At 51.2% G+C, this 15,202-nt stretch overlaps 1 protein-coding gene across 1 annotated transcript in view; it reads left to right on the top strand.

Annotated features, from left to right (window-relative positions):
* Positions 1 to 2,078: 2,078 nt before the first annotated feature.
* DRP2 (dystrophin related protein 2) overlaps positions 2,079 to 15,202 on the top strand; it is an 18,219-nt gene continuing 5,095 nt past the window's right edge. The window contains exons 1-12 of the mRNA XM_009078859.1: positions 2,079 to 2,186; positions 6,246 to 6,400; positions 7,232 to 7,388; positions 8,507 to 8,627; positions 9,107 to 9,375; positions 9,873 to 10,019; positions 10,514 to 10,592; positions 11,743 to 11,803; positions 12,210 to 12,271; positions 12,548 to 12,622; positions 14,569 to 14,770; positions 14,979 to 15,064. Coding sequence (XP_009077107.1) covers positions 2,079 to 2,186; positions 6,246 to 6,400; positions 7,232 to 7,388; positions 8,507 to 8,627; positions 9,107 to 9,375; positions 9,873 to 10,019; positions 10,514 to 10,592; positions 11,743 to 11,803; positions 12,210 to 12,271; positions 12,548 to 12,622; positions 14,569 to 14,770; positions 14,979 to 15,064 — 1,522 coding nt within the window. The remainder of the gene's footprint in view (positions 2,187 to 6,245; positions 6,401 to 7,231; positions 7,389 to 8,506; positions 8,628 to 9,106; positions 9,376 to 9,872; positions 10,020 to 10,513; positions 10,593 to 11,742; positions 11,804 to 12,209; positions 12,272 to 12,547; positions 12,623 to 14,568; positions 14,771 to 14,978; positions 15,065 to 15,202) is intronic.

Below are 15,202 nucleotides of genomic sequence, written 5' to 3'. Positions count from 1 at the left end.
TGTTAGAGGCTTTGATGCAAAATACCCTTTGTTCCCTGAGAATTGTATCTCTGATAGATTACACATCATCCAAAGGTCATTTGGAGGAACAGCTCAGACCCTAAATAGCACAAGCACTGGAGGAACAGGGTGTGGTGTTACCTGCTGTCAGAAATTATCTACTATACCCTTGGAGTTGCCTGAGGTGAATTTTCCCCAAGAGGTTGAGGGGCTTTGAAGACCCTGGAATTGATAACTATTAATGTGTCCTTGTAATCCTTTCATAATCCTATGGGAAAAGGAGCAGGTCAAGGATGCTGTGATGCACAGCCTGCAATGTTCATTGGTGCAAAGGGGTGGGAAGGGGAGAGGACAGGACCTTGGATTGTCACCATGTTTGAGAGCTCAGCACAGGCTGTTCTGCAGGAAAGGGAGAGAATTATGGCTGTAAAAATTGCTAAGAGATTAAAAAAAATCCTAACAGGATAATCTGTTCTCTTAATGTGTGTAATGAAGGGGGGAGAGGCAGTGAAAGCTCAGGCAGGGAAGTGAGGGATGTGAAAGTGTGAGAGACATGCAGTGTGTCCCGGGGCCAGGGGCCTTTCTCCTCACTTGTCTGCCCAGTGTGATTGCTGCCTGTGCAGGATGTGCTGCCTGCTCCTGCTCCGCCAGGACCAAGCAGGAAGATTCTCAGCTGTCCAGCTGAGCTGAGTGTGAAGGAGCCAATGACCTTGGCAGTGCTCAAATCCAGGTTGCATAAAGCCTTGAGCAACCTGTTCTGGTGGGAGGTGTCCCTGCCCAGGGCAGGAGGTTGGGACTAGATGATCTCTAAGGTCCATTCCAACCCCTTAACATTCTACGATACTATGTCCTCCTTCCATCAGCATCGTTCTCTCTGTACATGGAAGCAGCCTCATCTCTGCTTAAACATGAAGTCTGCCTGCTGGAGCAGGTGATCCTTACTTCCTAAAACTGGGAGCGCTATCATCAAGTTAGGCAGTGGGTTGGACAGGAGACAACACAGCACTGTTGACTCATCACAGGCAATACTGATAGATCTCTCTTCATTTGTGCATGTGACCATGTGCTGGGTCTGGGCTGGGCAAAGCCCTGTGTAGTGTTCACAGCTTTTGCATGTGAAGTCTCCACCCTGCTCTGAATGTGTGAGTGCTCAGCTCCTTTCATCCCGCTGCCAATGGTCAAATGCAGAATTGTGGGACTGTGCTTCAGTTATAGGAATTTCAGAGTTAAGTATGTGTTACCCTGCACTGTTTTCTCTGGGCTTTACTTCCCTCGGCTTTCTGTAAAGCTGAGATGATGTTGGCAGTGAGATAAATCACTATTTTAGCTTATTCAGAGTCCAAATAACAAAACCCAGCAGTGTTATGACCAGAGGTCGCATTTTCAATCTATAGGAGGGTGAAGGGGCCACTGCTAACTGGCTTTACAGGTCATACAGTTCAAAAATGGGTATAATAAAAAAGGGAATTTTGTAACTTGTAATGAGTAAAAACTCATAAAAAGGTAGCTGATAGAGTGAGATGCAAGTATGAGATGCATAAGGCTAAGGCTTTCAGCAATTTGCCTTCTGAACATGAAAGGAAAAGTGAGTATGTTTGAAAATATTGTCTGTTCTGGGGATGTAAGATGTTCTGGACTAAAAAACCTAGCACTATACCATCTACTAGGAAGTAATTTAACACTAAGCCAACCAAAACTAGAACAGTGGATATGACAGTGACATCCTCTCCCATCCTTTAAACTATGTGCATCTTGTGTAGTGCAAGAAACACAACCCTTTTTAAAAATGCAACATGTTCTGTGGGGACTTACTATCAGGGTATCAATATAGCAAGTTGCATAATCAAATGCAAAAAGAGGCTGGACATTTAGATGAAACAATATTAAAACATCATTAGAAATATATTAAATTAAAAAAATGCATCCTTTGTAGCCTTCAGCTGCCACAAAGGCAGCGCTCCAGGCAGCTGGGAAGGGATCAGTTCCATGAGGAGGTGCAAGCTGACCCAGGGACTCTAACGCTGCTTTTCAGGTGCTCGTGCCCAGAGTTGTCTCCATCCCCATGAACATCAGTTCTAATGCAGCCCCTGGTGATGCAGGAATGGCTCTATGTCCTCCCACGATGTCCTGAGTGGCACATCCCAGGCCAGGCGCAGCACAGCAGCACTGTCCCTCCGCTGTCTCAGGTAAGAGCTGGGTCTGTGAGCCTTTCTCATGGCAGCTTTTTGCAGAGGTTGCAAATGTCTGTGGAGCAAACCAGGTCCTCTGTTCCTGGTGGCAGGCAAAGCTGTTAGCCCTAGTCCCCCGTCATCTTGCACTTAATGAGAATGTTAGCTCTCCTCGAGAGTTCAGGCTGCAAAGTGTTTCCCAAAGTAGAGGAAGAGATAACCTGCAGAGCTGGATTTCAAGCTTCTTTCAAAATAAAAAGCAAGAAGCTACCATTAATATAGCTCTTATGTATTTGGTTGGCTTTTTCCTGGAAACTTGGAAAAATGTCAGCTCTTTCTGAAAATGTAGATTTCTGACCTTCCTGGTTGCAGAGAAGAGCTTGGAAATAAGCCCCTGGTGAATGCTGTAAGGCAGAGGAGGAATCTGACCTCATTCTAGTCTACTTATCTTGAGGAACAGAGTGTGTGTGCTCCCACTGTTGGTCTCCCTCCTCATTCCCCCAGGGTCTCTGAGCCGACAGGCCAGACTCCTTGCCGGAGGGGAAGGTCTCTGGGGATGCCTGGGTAAATGGCAGGGCAGAGTGAGGAACAGAAAAGTGTGCTGGCAATTGTCTGCAAAGCTGCGGGTGCTCTGCACCGAGCTGTCATCAGCTGGTTTAGCACCTTTAGGCTGGGGAAATGCTGCCTCGGCTCTGCTAGAGCATTGGCCCCTGCTTTGCCTGTAGCCTGTGCCAGAGTTTCCTTGGGTGCTGGCAGTGTTCTTTCAACAGTGTTTGAGGTCTCAGCTCTGCCTTTTCCTTATTCATCATGCTTCAAACATGAAAAGCAAGGGCTCCTCCCTCCTGTGGCTTGCCATAAGCCTGGATCCATCCTGCCCCAGGGAGACAGGGTCTGAGGGAGGAAGGCACAGCTGTCTGGAGTGGCTCCATCCAGTATGTGTGAATGAGGCAGGAGGGCAGGCTCTTGGTAGCTGAGTCAGGACTTACTGACCCCAGGGTGTCTGTTAGAGTGCTGCTGCTGGCTCAGTGCATGGATGGTTAATGAACAGTGTGGGAAACAAAGTGAGGAGGGAGAGGGATAGAACCAGATGAACAGGTAAATGCCCTCCTGACCTGCCTGGGCAGTCCAAGCCTCTGTGAGGGGGTCAGAGCCCTGTGGGATTTGCTGGTAGAGGAGAGGGGAGCTGGAGCAAGGTTAATGACAGCCGACCTTGTTCAAAGGTGCACTCCTTCTTTCAGGTGTAGCTGTTGCCACCTAGGAGACAGCCTTCATTGCTTGTTCTGAAAGCTCTTGGCAGGCTGCAGACAACCTAGCCGTGCCCTGGCCATGCTGATGTGCCCTCTGTGCTGGTCTTGCATCTGTTGGGCCTGAGGTGATGAGGAGAGGAGGGTGGCTGTGCTGGTCCCAGGGGGAGGGTCAGCAGCAGTCAGATGTACAGGCAGGGAAGGAGGGGAAGAGAGGGACAGATACAGGGAGCTTTTCTTTCCCTTCCTGTAGGTGGAGGAGAGCATGGAAACAATGTCGGGTGGCAGGACTGTGGGGGACACAAGAAGCCAGCTCAGAGCCTTCTGGCAAAAAGAAACTATTTGCACCCAGTCCAGGCTGGCAGGAACATCTGTGCTGGTACCCAGCACTGTGCTAGGGCACGTGGGGAACAACGAGGCCATCTCTAACTGAAACTTGCCGAGACCATTTTTTTAGTACATCTCTTCCCTGCCAAACACCTCTGTCAGCACTGCATGTGCTTCAGCATCTGAGGGCAAGGTCTCTGCTGGTCACCCCATCCCAGCCCATCACCTTTGCCATGATCTCGCAGAGATGGATCTTCCCCAGTGGCTGCAGCAATGACTCTGCACACACCTAATTTCCCACGTGGGGTTGCCCTGCAGCTGGCAGATCTCTGCCCCCTTTGTGCTTTGAGGGCAGCCACGGGGTTAAGGTAGGTTGGAGGCTGCTGGAATGCCACTGGACAAAGCTGGGATTGAGGCTGGCTGTGAGGCACTGCCGCCCCCCTCCACATTCCTGGGGGGTCAGTGCTCAGGGCATCCTGCTCTGCTGGGCACCCAGTGCTTGCCTCCTGCCCTCCTGGGTGCTGCTTGGTGCTCCCAGAGGGGTGGCAGGTGATGCCTTCCCCTCCAGCGGAGCTGAGTGTTCCTGTGGCGGATCTGTGGCTGAGCACAGGTAGATAGATGCGCTTGCCAGAGCCTGCGTGAGTGTTCTGTGCCTGAAAATGAAGTTGCTCAGGGATGGAGGGGGAATGTGGGTTCAGGCTGCTGCTGCTGCTGGGGTTCTGGGGAAAGGATGCTTAGGGGATGCTCAGAGGGAAAGCACTGGTTTTCCTCTCTCCTTGCTTGCAGGGGTTTTGTCTTAGGGAAGGTGGTACTCAACACCTGCCCTCTGCTTGGTCACTGTTACAGGCTTATCTACTGGGCTTACTCTGTGAGTCACAGGCTTCGTGGGCTTTTAACATCTTGAAAAAGTCTGGGAGGATGTGTTGTCTGCAGAGCTGTGCTGTAGCTGCACTTGCAGCCAGGTAGAGCTGATCCTCTGCATGGGTATCTCTGGATAGAGAGGAGGGCTGGAGCATTCTCTGGCAGTGCTGTGGGACTGACCTACTTCAGTGCCATGAGGATCTGCACATGCAAAGTATTGATTTTGCTATGTGCAAGTAGCAGTTTTAGCTTGAATGGATTATTATTCATGGCCCCAAGAATCCTGTGAACTCTGTGGGTGATGCTTTTCTTCGTTTTCTCAATGATCCTGGAGTGGCAGAATGGGAAGGCAGCGAACAGCCTGTTAGATGTTTTTAGATGAATCAAACTTAGCACCAATCTTGGCAATCATTTGATTTCTCTCTGAGAACTGGTGTGGAGGGGATATTTTTATCTGTGCAGCCAAATTCCTTGTCTGGTGGCTTTCCCCTGTCTGTTGTTTTCCTTGGCTTGGCTGGATCAGTCCTCTGGATACCTCTACAATTCCTTGGACAGGACAAGCAGCAAATACCTACACATGCTTTCCCTCAAATGCATCTGCCTTTATCTGGCAAAGGGGTGCCTGTTGTATGTGCTGTTGAGGAAGTGCTAACACATTTAATTATGGTTGATTAAGCACCTGGGGATAATTATCACAGATGAGCTCTAATATCGGAATAGCATTCTATCAAAATGCTGTCATTTCTCCAACAAAGCACGTCAGTATCTCACTTGTGGAAATGTGTCCATGTGTTTTGCACAAGCAGCTATGCTTTCCAGAGAGAAAATCCCCTCTCACTCAGAGTCCTATGTGAGGTGCTTCTAATCTTGCTGGTGTGTGTTGCTGTCACCAGCATGTGCAACAATGTCTTTGTGCCATCGTGGGCAGGAGCATGATACAGTGCTAAAGGCTTAGGAGAGGTTTCCACCAAGGATTTTTTGTCCAGGGATCAGCACCCAGTGTTCCCAGCTGGGTGGCACAGTGCAAAGTGTGCTTCCTTCATGTGGCTGGGTTGGGATTTGCTGTCATCTTCTCCGTGGCCTTTTGGAGCATCCTTCCCACCACTGCTCATTCTAGGGAGGTGCGGGGGAGAAGCAGCATTTGTGGAGGAGAAGTGGCTTCTCAGATTAGCCATGCAGGCAGGGAATATCCTTGAGCTTGTGTAGAGGAGCAGGTGACAACTCCCATTATTGGGGATGGCATAAAGGAGGTTGGCAGATCCCCTTGGTCCCTAGGAACAACAGGACCGGCCTCTTCTCGAAGGTTAACAGCCCTGTATAGCATGGAAAGAAATCACCATTAGCCCACAGGGACTGTGACACTTAAGGGCCAGCTCTAATTTCACAGCTAGCAGGGTGATAAGCTCATTGCTGGATAACTGAGGAGAACTGGAAAAGTGCAGTAAGCCCTTCCCTCAACCTTTGCTCTTAGTGCTCCTGAAGCTGGCACTGCATCCTTCCTCCAGGCACAGCCATGAGCTTCCCAGGAGCTGCTACCAGACCACCAAGGGCAGCCCCTTGTGAGCAGAAAAACCAGTCAGGGTCAGGACAGAGAAGTGTAGGTGGGCAAGTGCCCAAAGCACCAGGCATCGATATCTGGGTGCAGTGTGGTTCTGTTTCTGCCCAGGTTGAAGCCTCTCAGGATGGTGCAGGACCTTCGTGTGTAAACCCCCGGGCTCCAAGCAGTGCTGCCAGGCCCCAGGCCCCTCTGGAGATGAATCTTTGCTGGAACGAGATAAAAAAGAAATCCCACAGCCTTCGGTAAGAGTTCCCGCCTGGAGCAAGCTCTGGGGCTGGCCTAGCCTCCCAGCCTTGCCTGCTGCATGTGCTTGTCAGGAGGTTTTTGAACTTTTTTGCTTGATGAGGCACATGAATTCACAGTGACCTTGGCTCAGTCCCCCCGCCTTGTCCACAGACTTCTGAATCTTTGTCCTTAGACTGAAAATCATCTATTCTCTTTCCACCCATCCTGTCCTCTCCTCCCTCCCCTCCTTCACTTCTGCTTGCTTTCTGCTGCTCACTCTATCCTCTGCCATCTCTGCAGCTTGTCTCTTTTTGCCCCACAGTCTTGCCTCTACCTCCTCTGTGCTTGTCCCTTTGCTGGGAGCCCTCTCCACTGTGCGAGAGCAATATGCCTTCCAGACTGTCAGAGATTGCAGCTCCACAGCCAGCATGATGGAGAGCTTAACTGGGGCATGTTAATTGTCTCCTGCCTTAATTCAAGGCTCCTGGAAGCTGCCCAGACATGTAAATGCCAACCCAAGCCCCCTGTGCTAGCCAGAGCACAGTTCCGACCCACAGGCAAAAGCAGAGTGACTCTGTCCTCTGCTCCGGGCTCCAGGGTGAAGAATAGCTTCAGACTTTCCTCTCCCCAGTGCCTCCATGCTTCACCTCACCTGGCAGTACAGCATCTGTGCTGGTTGAGGGTCATGCACAGCACATGCTAAGGCATGCTGCCAGTCACTGGTGGAGTCCTGGTGATCCCCAAGGGTCACCACCCCAGCCATGGTGCTGTGCCTCCCCTTCCCAGAGGACTTGCTCTTCTCTCCTGTCTGTCTGACCACCATCCCACTGTCCTTACTCTCCTGTCAGGGCTCGGTTGGAGGCCTTTTCTGACCACAGTGGGAAACTGCAGGTGCCTCTCCAGGAGATCATAGACTGGCTGGGGCAGAAGGATGAGGAGCTCTCGGCACAGCTGCCCCTGCGGGGTGACGTCCTTCTGGTACAGCAGGAAAAGGAGACACATGCGGTAAGTTCTCTCACATCTCCCCTGCTGTTCTTCACTGCTGTGATGAGCTGCAGGTGGGCAGCCTTGCCTGGGACCCCTACCTCATATCACAGCCCACGCCCACAGCCTGTGAGAGCGCCAGTCCTTGACTGTCTCCCTCTCTGCTTCCCATGGAAAGGCAGAGTCTGTAGCAAATACCTGTAGCATGGACAGACAGAGCCCAAATAGGTTTAGACAATAAACCTGCATTACAGCCTCAAGACACCTGCAGGTGCTGCAGCTGGTAGTGGGCCCTGGCACTTCTAGTTGTTTCCTTATGTCCTACCTCTGTAACAGAGGGAATTACCTCTCACTGGCCTCTGCTTTTGGGATCCTGGGGCTTGAAGCAGCTGTTTGGTTCAAGGATAACCTGGTGGTTGGGATATGACTCATTACTGCAATAATATATTATCATATCTGAAATACCAGCATATTTCCTGCTCCCATGGTCAGATCATTTTCTTCTCACTGCCAGTGACTGTTAGGCTTTAGTTGTTTTTACCAAGAAAACAAAAATAATCTGTTATTTACTGTTGCTATCCCTCATCCTTGCTGCATCTAGCCACTTCTCTGGTGCACAAACAGCCCATCCAGCAGACCACAGCAGTGTGGGAGTTGCAGTTGGAGGGGAGGAGAGGACATACTAAACCTCAAGTCTTCCCTGGCAGATGTGCTGCTTTGGGGCATCCTGCTGTTCCTCTCCTTGCTCCTGCAACAGCTGGACCTGTTGCTGAACAGCTGCTGTAAGGACTGTTTGCATGGCAATGCTCTCACTGCATGAGTGAGGAGCATCCTCAAGCGGTGTCTGTGAAGGCATCACAAATAAAGCAGTTCCTCTTGTGCAGCCCTGGCTCAACACACCCTTCTGGGCTCACGGTTCTGTCTTCCCACTCCAGCAAAGCTGCAGGCCAAACTTCTGCAGGAGCCACCTTCTGGCAGGTGGTCATCCCTTCCCTGAACTGCAAAAAAAATTTCTCTCTGAGTCTCCAGTGAGGTTTGGGCCCTGGGATGAATATGTCACTGCAGTGCTTGGCAAGGGGGCAGCAGGGCACAGTTTTCTGGCTCAGCTTGCTGTCTCATCTCTATGCTCTGGTCTCCAGGCTTTCATGGAAGAAGTGAAGTCTCGCGGACCATACATTTACTCTGTCTTGGAGTCAGCACAAGCTTTCCTTTCCCAGCATCCATTCGAGGAGTTAGAAGAGCCAACCTTGGAAAGCAAAGGTCTGTGGAGCTCCTCCTTCCTAGTTCTCTCATAGCACAGCTCCTCCTGAGCTGGCCAGGAGAGGATGGAGTGGAGGTGGTTGGTCTGGTACAAAGAGGCACATTAATGCTCTGCCTTGCACCATGTTCCAGGCTGTTCCCAGTCCTTTGGCTGAAGGTCAGATTGGCACGGGCAATTCTGCTGGTGCAGCCCATGATGGGGGGCACCCTGTGAGACAGCATCTGATGTGCTGTGGGGTAGGGTGACTTCTGCCTGTGAGAACAGAGAGGGAGCAGTGGGCAGGTGTCTGTGGGAAGGCGGGATACCTAGAGGAGCTGGTGCAGAGATGGATACTATTATTACTTGTTTTCCTCTCCCTCTTTCCAGTTTTCCCTATATTTTTTCCTCTCTCATTTCCCTGTCCTCCCTCTATCACTTGCCCCACTCTAATCTGGGCTGAGCTCTCTTTTTTGCTGTTTGCTATGCTTTGCCTTTACAGATGTTTCTCCCCGGCACCGGATCCAAAACATCAGCCGTTTTGTCTGGAAGCAGGCAAACGTGGCCAGTGAGCTGTGGGAGAAGCTCACAGCCAGGTGTGTGGACCAGCACCGTCACATTGAACGAACGCTGGAGCAGCTGCTGGAGATTAAAGGGGCCATGGAAGAGCTCAGCACGACACTGGACCAGGCTGAAAGTGTGCGAGAAACCTGGGAACCCATTGGGGACCTCTTCATTGACTCCTTGCCAGAGCACATCCAGTCAACCAAGGTACTTTTGGCTCTGAGAAGGCTCTAGCCTTGGCCCCAGAGGTGATGAAATTCTGCTTCCCAAGAGGACAGTGCTGCTCCCCTGTACTGCTCAGTCCAATGCAGCCACATTACCTGGGATCTCAGGGGCCAAGCCTTCCCTCCAGCAGCCCCCTCACCTTGTGAGGGTGGTTTCTGGACCTCAGTGTCCTGAGTAACTGTCTGTGCTGAGTGCCTTGTTATGGCACAGACCTTACACAGGTACTGTGGCTCAGCATAGGTGAGTCGTTCCCATCCCACTTCTCAGGAGATTTGAGTTATCTGCAGCCTGGTTGGTTTGTTTTGTTTTTATTTTCTCCTGATCAGGTACCCTGTGGGAGGGTTAGTCAGCTGTGGTTTGGCAGCCACTAGCCCACCCTAGCTTGTAGCAGAGGAATTGGATCCAAGTCCTGATCACAAACCTGCTTCTTTCCCTTCTTCCCCTTCTCTGTGTCTGTTTCCCTGGGTGTGGGACTCCAGCTGTTCAAAGAGGAGCTCTCCCCCATGAAGGATGGGGTGAAAGTGGTCAATGATCTTGCACACCAGCTTGCCATCTCAGATGTTCACCTGTGCATGGAGAATTCCCGTACTCTGGAGCAGATCAACACACGCTGGAAGCAGCTGCAGGTAGGAAGGAGTCAGGACAAAGCACTGCAAATAAACCATGGGCAGGAGGATGCTGGGGAAGGACTGTCACTGCTGAGCTTCAAGGATGAGAAAGTAAGGTTCTGCAGGGATGTTACAGCTGGTGTTCCTACAGGAGGAGAGCATCAGTTCAGGGTGAGGAAAGTGGCTGGTAAATCTGTAGAGGTCTTGATCAGGAAAAGGCAATGGGAGGAACATTTTCTGAGAAGAATCTGAATTGGGGGGAGTGTGTGTCAGTACCAGCTGTGGCTGCTTTGATATCTGTGAAGGTATGGATCCAGGTGAGCTGGAGATGTGGCCTGTGCTGATCAGCCTGTGGGAGGAGGTGTAGAAGGCTTAGCAGACAGGGGTATGTGATTACCAAAGTAGGAGAGGAACAAAGAGGACCTGTGTGCTGAGGCGTGTCTGAGTCCATCCACAAGCCAGTCTGAAATGTCTGATGGACTGCCACTGAATTATTCTGTCCAATTCTCTAGGCCTCCATAAATGAACGCCTGAAGCAACTCCAAGATGCCCACCGGGACTTTGGACCTGGCTCTCAGCACTTCCTCTCCTGTACGTGAGCAGGTCCTCCTGGCTTCCCACCATGAGGTTGCCTCTGCAGAGTGGTATGGGCTGTGGCACAGGAGAACAGTCCTGTCACTGAGCCCAAAGTCATGCATGCAGTTGGAAAAGGGCCCAGGCCAGCTCCTGGTGCACAGGAACCAAAGTAGGAGGCATCTCCCAAAGTTTACATTGTGCTACCCCACCTTGTGGGACCAAGGGTGGAAGATGACTGTGGTTTTCCTTCAGACCACAGAGCTGTGACACTCACAGCAGCAGCTCCCAGGTGATACTGGGACTGTGTCAGCCCCTGAGACTCGGTGGGTATGACAACAGATGTTAGACATTTGGAGGTTAACAATGTGCATGTTGAGGAGGTTTTTGTTCGTATGGAGGGGGATGCTCTTCTACAGTGGAGCTGCTGGCTGACAGTTCTCAGACCTGCAAAAGATCTACAGCAGGTTGTGTTCCAGAGCCTGGGGTCTGTCTTTGGAAATGCTGAGCCCTGTAGGGTCTGCAGCCTTCAGTGAGATTTGTTGGCTTGTGTTTCTCTGCAGACTATGTATTCCCATCTGGAAGGGAGAATGACTTCTCCAGATGCTGGAAGTGATAAACTGCCTGTGAAAAGGGAAAATAGCAGAGGGTTGTAAAAGGGACTCCATCCTCTAGATAACAAACATAGGATGGCAGGCAACTGGAATGGGATGTGTCCTCATCTTCCCTAGGTACTGCAGCTGACACACAAAGCAGGAGTAACGGGAACAGCAGACGCTTTGGGTGCCTGAGCCTGGCCATAACAGACAGTGCTCTGTGTGTGTACCCAAATCCCTCCTGCTACGAGCCTTGCCCACTGATGACCACAGTGTTGCCTCGAGCATCATCAAAAGCATCAGGAAGTGTCTATTCCTGAGTTTTTAGCTCAGCTACATACAGAACCTCTGTCTTGAGAGGCAAGACACCTCTAACAAGACCAGCAGGCTTGTGTCTCTCTTATAGGCAGCATCCCCTTGCCTGCACCAACACTCCCAGTTGGTGAGTTGGGAAGGCACAGCTCTTCAGAGGCACCCACCTGTTGGCACAGTCCTGCTGGGCTGGCATCGCAAACAGCACCAACTTAGAGAAGTGTTTGATGTTGATCTCACATGCCTGTCTCTCCTTGCAGCCTCTGTTCAGGTCCCCTGGGAACGAGCCATTTCCCCCAACAAAGTGCCGTACTACATCAAGTAAGTGTGCTCCCAGTCACAGCCTGTGGTCTTCTCTGGCCTGGTGGGAACAGGAATTGGGGATGAATTAGGAGCAGGGGCAGTGAGCAGATTACTCTGAGCACTGACCTCCAGCAAAGTGTGTTGCCCCCAGCCAGGCAGAGCCAGGCTTTCCCTGCCTGCCGAGATCCCCGATGAGGGAGGACACTAACTGGAAGGAGGTGGGGCTGGCAGCAAGTTGGGGCATCCTCCTGTGGGCATCCTCCATGCTACTGTGGCTGGGCAGTGTGCTCAGGGGGATGTAGCAGCCTCAGTCTGCGGATAGTGGGTTACTTGCTCCCAGTGCTGGCCAAATCTTTTTTGCAATCTGTCATGGCAGCTGTTTGATTAACACTTGACTCTTGGTTTCCATCTGTTTTCCTTCCAGCCACCAGGCCCAGACAACATGCTGGGACCACCCAAAAATGACAGAGTTGTACCAGACTCTAGGTAAGTATGCTGGCACAGAACCGTTTGAGTGGTATCTGCCTTTTTGCAGCATGGAGTACATGTGACATTCCCCCAGACCACCTGCTCTCCTCAGTAGCACAGGGTCCCCCAAAACGATGGGGTGTGACCCCCTGCTAGGCTCTGCTCTTCATCCTCCTGCATGTACTCTCCTTCTGCTGGTGGGGCTGGTGTCTGGGAATTGCAACTGTTGCTTCCTGCCCTGGAGATAAGGATGTTGCACGGTGGTTTTATTTTTCTTTTCCTGTGTTACTGCAGCGGATTTGAACAACATCAAGTTCTCGGCATATCGAACGGCTATGAAACTGCGACGGGTGCAAAAAGCCCTTCGGTGTGAGTGTGGGAAGGATTTCCCTCCTGCTTGGTCTCCCTCGGTGAAGGCATTAAACTAACACAAGCTTTTATCAGCGCATCAAAGGCAGGAGGCACCCTGGGATGGGTAGCTGAGGCGAGAAACCCAGGAAGATCAGCCTGTGGCTGGAAAGCTGAGCAAATCCCACCAGGGATGTGACTGTGTCAGTGCCTTTCTTTATAGGCTTAGGGTGGAAATGCTTCAAGGGCAGGTGTTAGTCAAAGAGATTTGAGAACAAAGTGGTCCAGGTCAGAGTTGCAAAGCTGTGGGATCAGACAGGTGCTCACCAAGTTGCTTCAAGGGAGCATGGAGAAGCCACGGATGTAGCTGAGAGCAGCAACCAGCCTCACTGGCAGAGGCAGAGAGGGCTTCACTGCTTAGAGGAGGAAGGAAGCAAATAAACCTGACTTCTGTGCTGCTGGTAAAAACTGGAGGATTAATAGGCAGGTGAATATAACGTGATAGGAGTTCAACATCATGCATGGCAGCAAGAGATAGCTGCTTCTCAGAAACTGCTGAGGAGTTTTTGGGGGAATTGACAAGCAGGCAGATGGGAATCTGATAGATGCAACATCCTTGGCTGCTTAGAGCTTTTGGCAAGGCCTCTCACCTAAGGCTTTGTCAAGATTAAACAGCAGCAGGATGAGGGAAAAACCCCTTCTGAATTAATTATTCCTGATAGGGAGATATATCCAGTCAGCAGTGGGGTCCCAGGCAGACTTGTGCTCCTTGACATCTTGTGAAAGGCCTGGAAGAAGGCAAGGAGTGAGGATGAGAGCTGGTTGGGTGCTCGTGGATCATTTTCATGCTGTCCCGTATCTGGGTTCATTCAGGGCTGATGTATGCAAATGGAGAAAAGCAGCAGTGAGCTTTTTTCACCCTATAAAGGTAGCCATGCAGCAGTGGCCACAGAAACACAGGGTGTAGTGAGGAAAAGAGTGAAGAGCAAAGTAGAGCCCTTGCATGTGCTGCTTGTGCATCTTTGGTTGTGCATCTCTTGCATCTCACATGCTGCTCTGGCACCTTCTTTCCAGCCCAGAAATGACTTGATTAAGTGCTTCTTATTCAAGGCATAGTTGAGAATAAGGGCAAGAAGGTTGCCAAGGCAGTTTCCCCATGATGAGAAGTTTGGTGGTTATGTAGAAAAAAGGCAGTGTGGGACAGATCAGAGCCATATGTAGTCGTGGGCAGTGTGGACATGAGAATGAGCAGAAGTAACACTGACTGGCATGTGAACTGGGGGTTCCCAGTGCAAGCTTTGACAGGAGAAGAGAGGATTTTTCCACAGAGTGAAGTTACAGTGTAGAAATGGCACACAATCCCCTGGGCACTGAGGACATAAATAGTCTCAAAAATGGAAAGACTTTCAGGAAAGATTGTTCTGCTAAACACAGTAGCACATACAATCTGCAGCCAAATCTGAAAGCAGGACAGCCAGGGTAGCTCATGCTGTCCTAGCCCTGTTTTGGGTTTGTGCCTTAACTCCTGCACCCTGTCAGAGCTCTAGATGGGACTGATCCAACTCTGGACAGCTGCTTGTAGGGTCTGTGTGACTCTGTGCCCTCTCACATCCCCACACCAGCCCCACAGGAACCTGGCATGTGCAAAGAGTCTGGCTCTGGCACCTGTGGCTCTGCTCAGAGCCTTCTATGGGTAGCATTTTCATGGCCATGGCTGGCCACAGCAATGGGGAAGGAAGGTTACAGGAAATAGGTGGCTCAAGGTGGAGATGTGGACATTTTGGGAGGGGTTTACAGGTGGGAGAGAAATTCTAGAAGCTGCATCCATCCTTCCAGCATCTTTCCCACCACAGTGGGACTGGCATTGCCCTAGGTTAGGGCAGGGCTTGACCCTCTCTCGTATTGGTTCTCACCTCTCCCATTTTCCCTCTTTCTCTTTGATCCTTCCACCTGTGCTTTCTGTGCAGTGGACATGGTGACCCTGACCACAGCCTTGGAAATCTTCAATGAGCATGACTTACAGCCCAGCGACCGGGCGATGGACGTGGTGGAGGTCATCCACTGCCTGACTGCCCTCTATGAGAGGCTGGAGGAGGAGCGAGGCATCCTGGTGAATGTGCCACTCTGTGTGGACATGAGCCTCAACTGGTTACTGAATGTCTTTGACAGGTACCATTCCCTCGGTGTCCTCCTGAGCTATAGGGCTGCCATGCTTGGAAGGAAACCTCTGTGCTGCTCTTCCAGCTGGCAGTGTGGCAAAAAGGCTCTGGCTGCTAGTGAGGGGGCTGCCTGCTGCATGCTTGTGTTGCTGACCCCCCTGCAAAAAACCCACATCCTCCAAAACGTGTGCAAACCTGTGCAATATCTCACCTTGCAGTGGCCGCAGTGGGAAGATGAGGGCTCTCTCCTTCAAGACGGGCATTGCATGTCTGTGCGGGACAGAGGTCAAGGAGAAGTTTCAGTGTGAGTCCCTCGTCTCACTCTCTCAGGGCCTGGTGTGGAGCAACCTGGGGAAGCCTTGGAGTGCTTTTATTTCCTGGCTTAGACCTTCTTTGCCCAAGAAGAGCAAAGAAACAGCTTTCCTGCAGTGACTAAGCTGCT

The sequence above is a fragment of the Acanthisitta chloris genome, unplaced genomic scaffold (genome assembly GCF_000695815.1).
Source record: "Acanthisitta chloris isolate BGI_N310 unplaced genomic scaffold, ASM69581v1 scaffold12497, whole genome shotgun sequence".
Taxonomy (NCBI): Eukaryota; Metazoa; Chordata; class Aves; order Passeriformes; family Acanthisittidae; genus Acanthisitta; species Acanthisitta chloris.
Note: the sequence above shows the minus strand (reverse complement) of the source record. Positions and strands in the feature narration are given on the sequence as shown.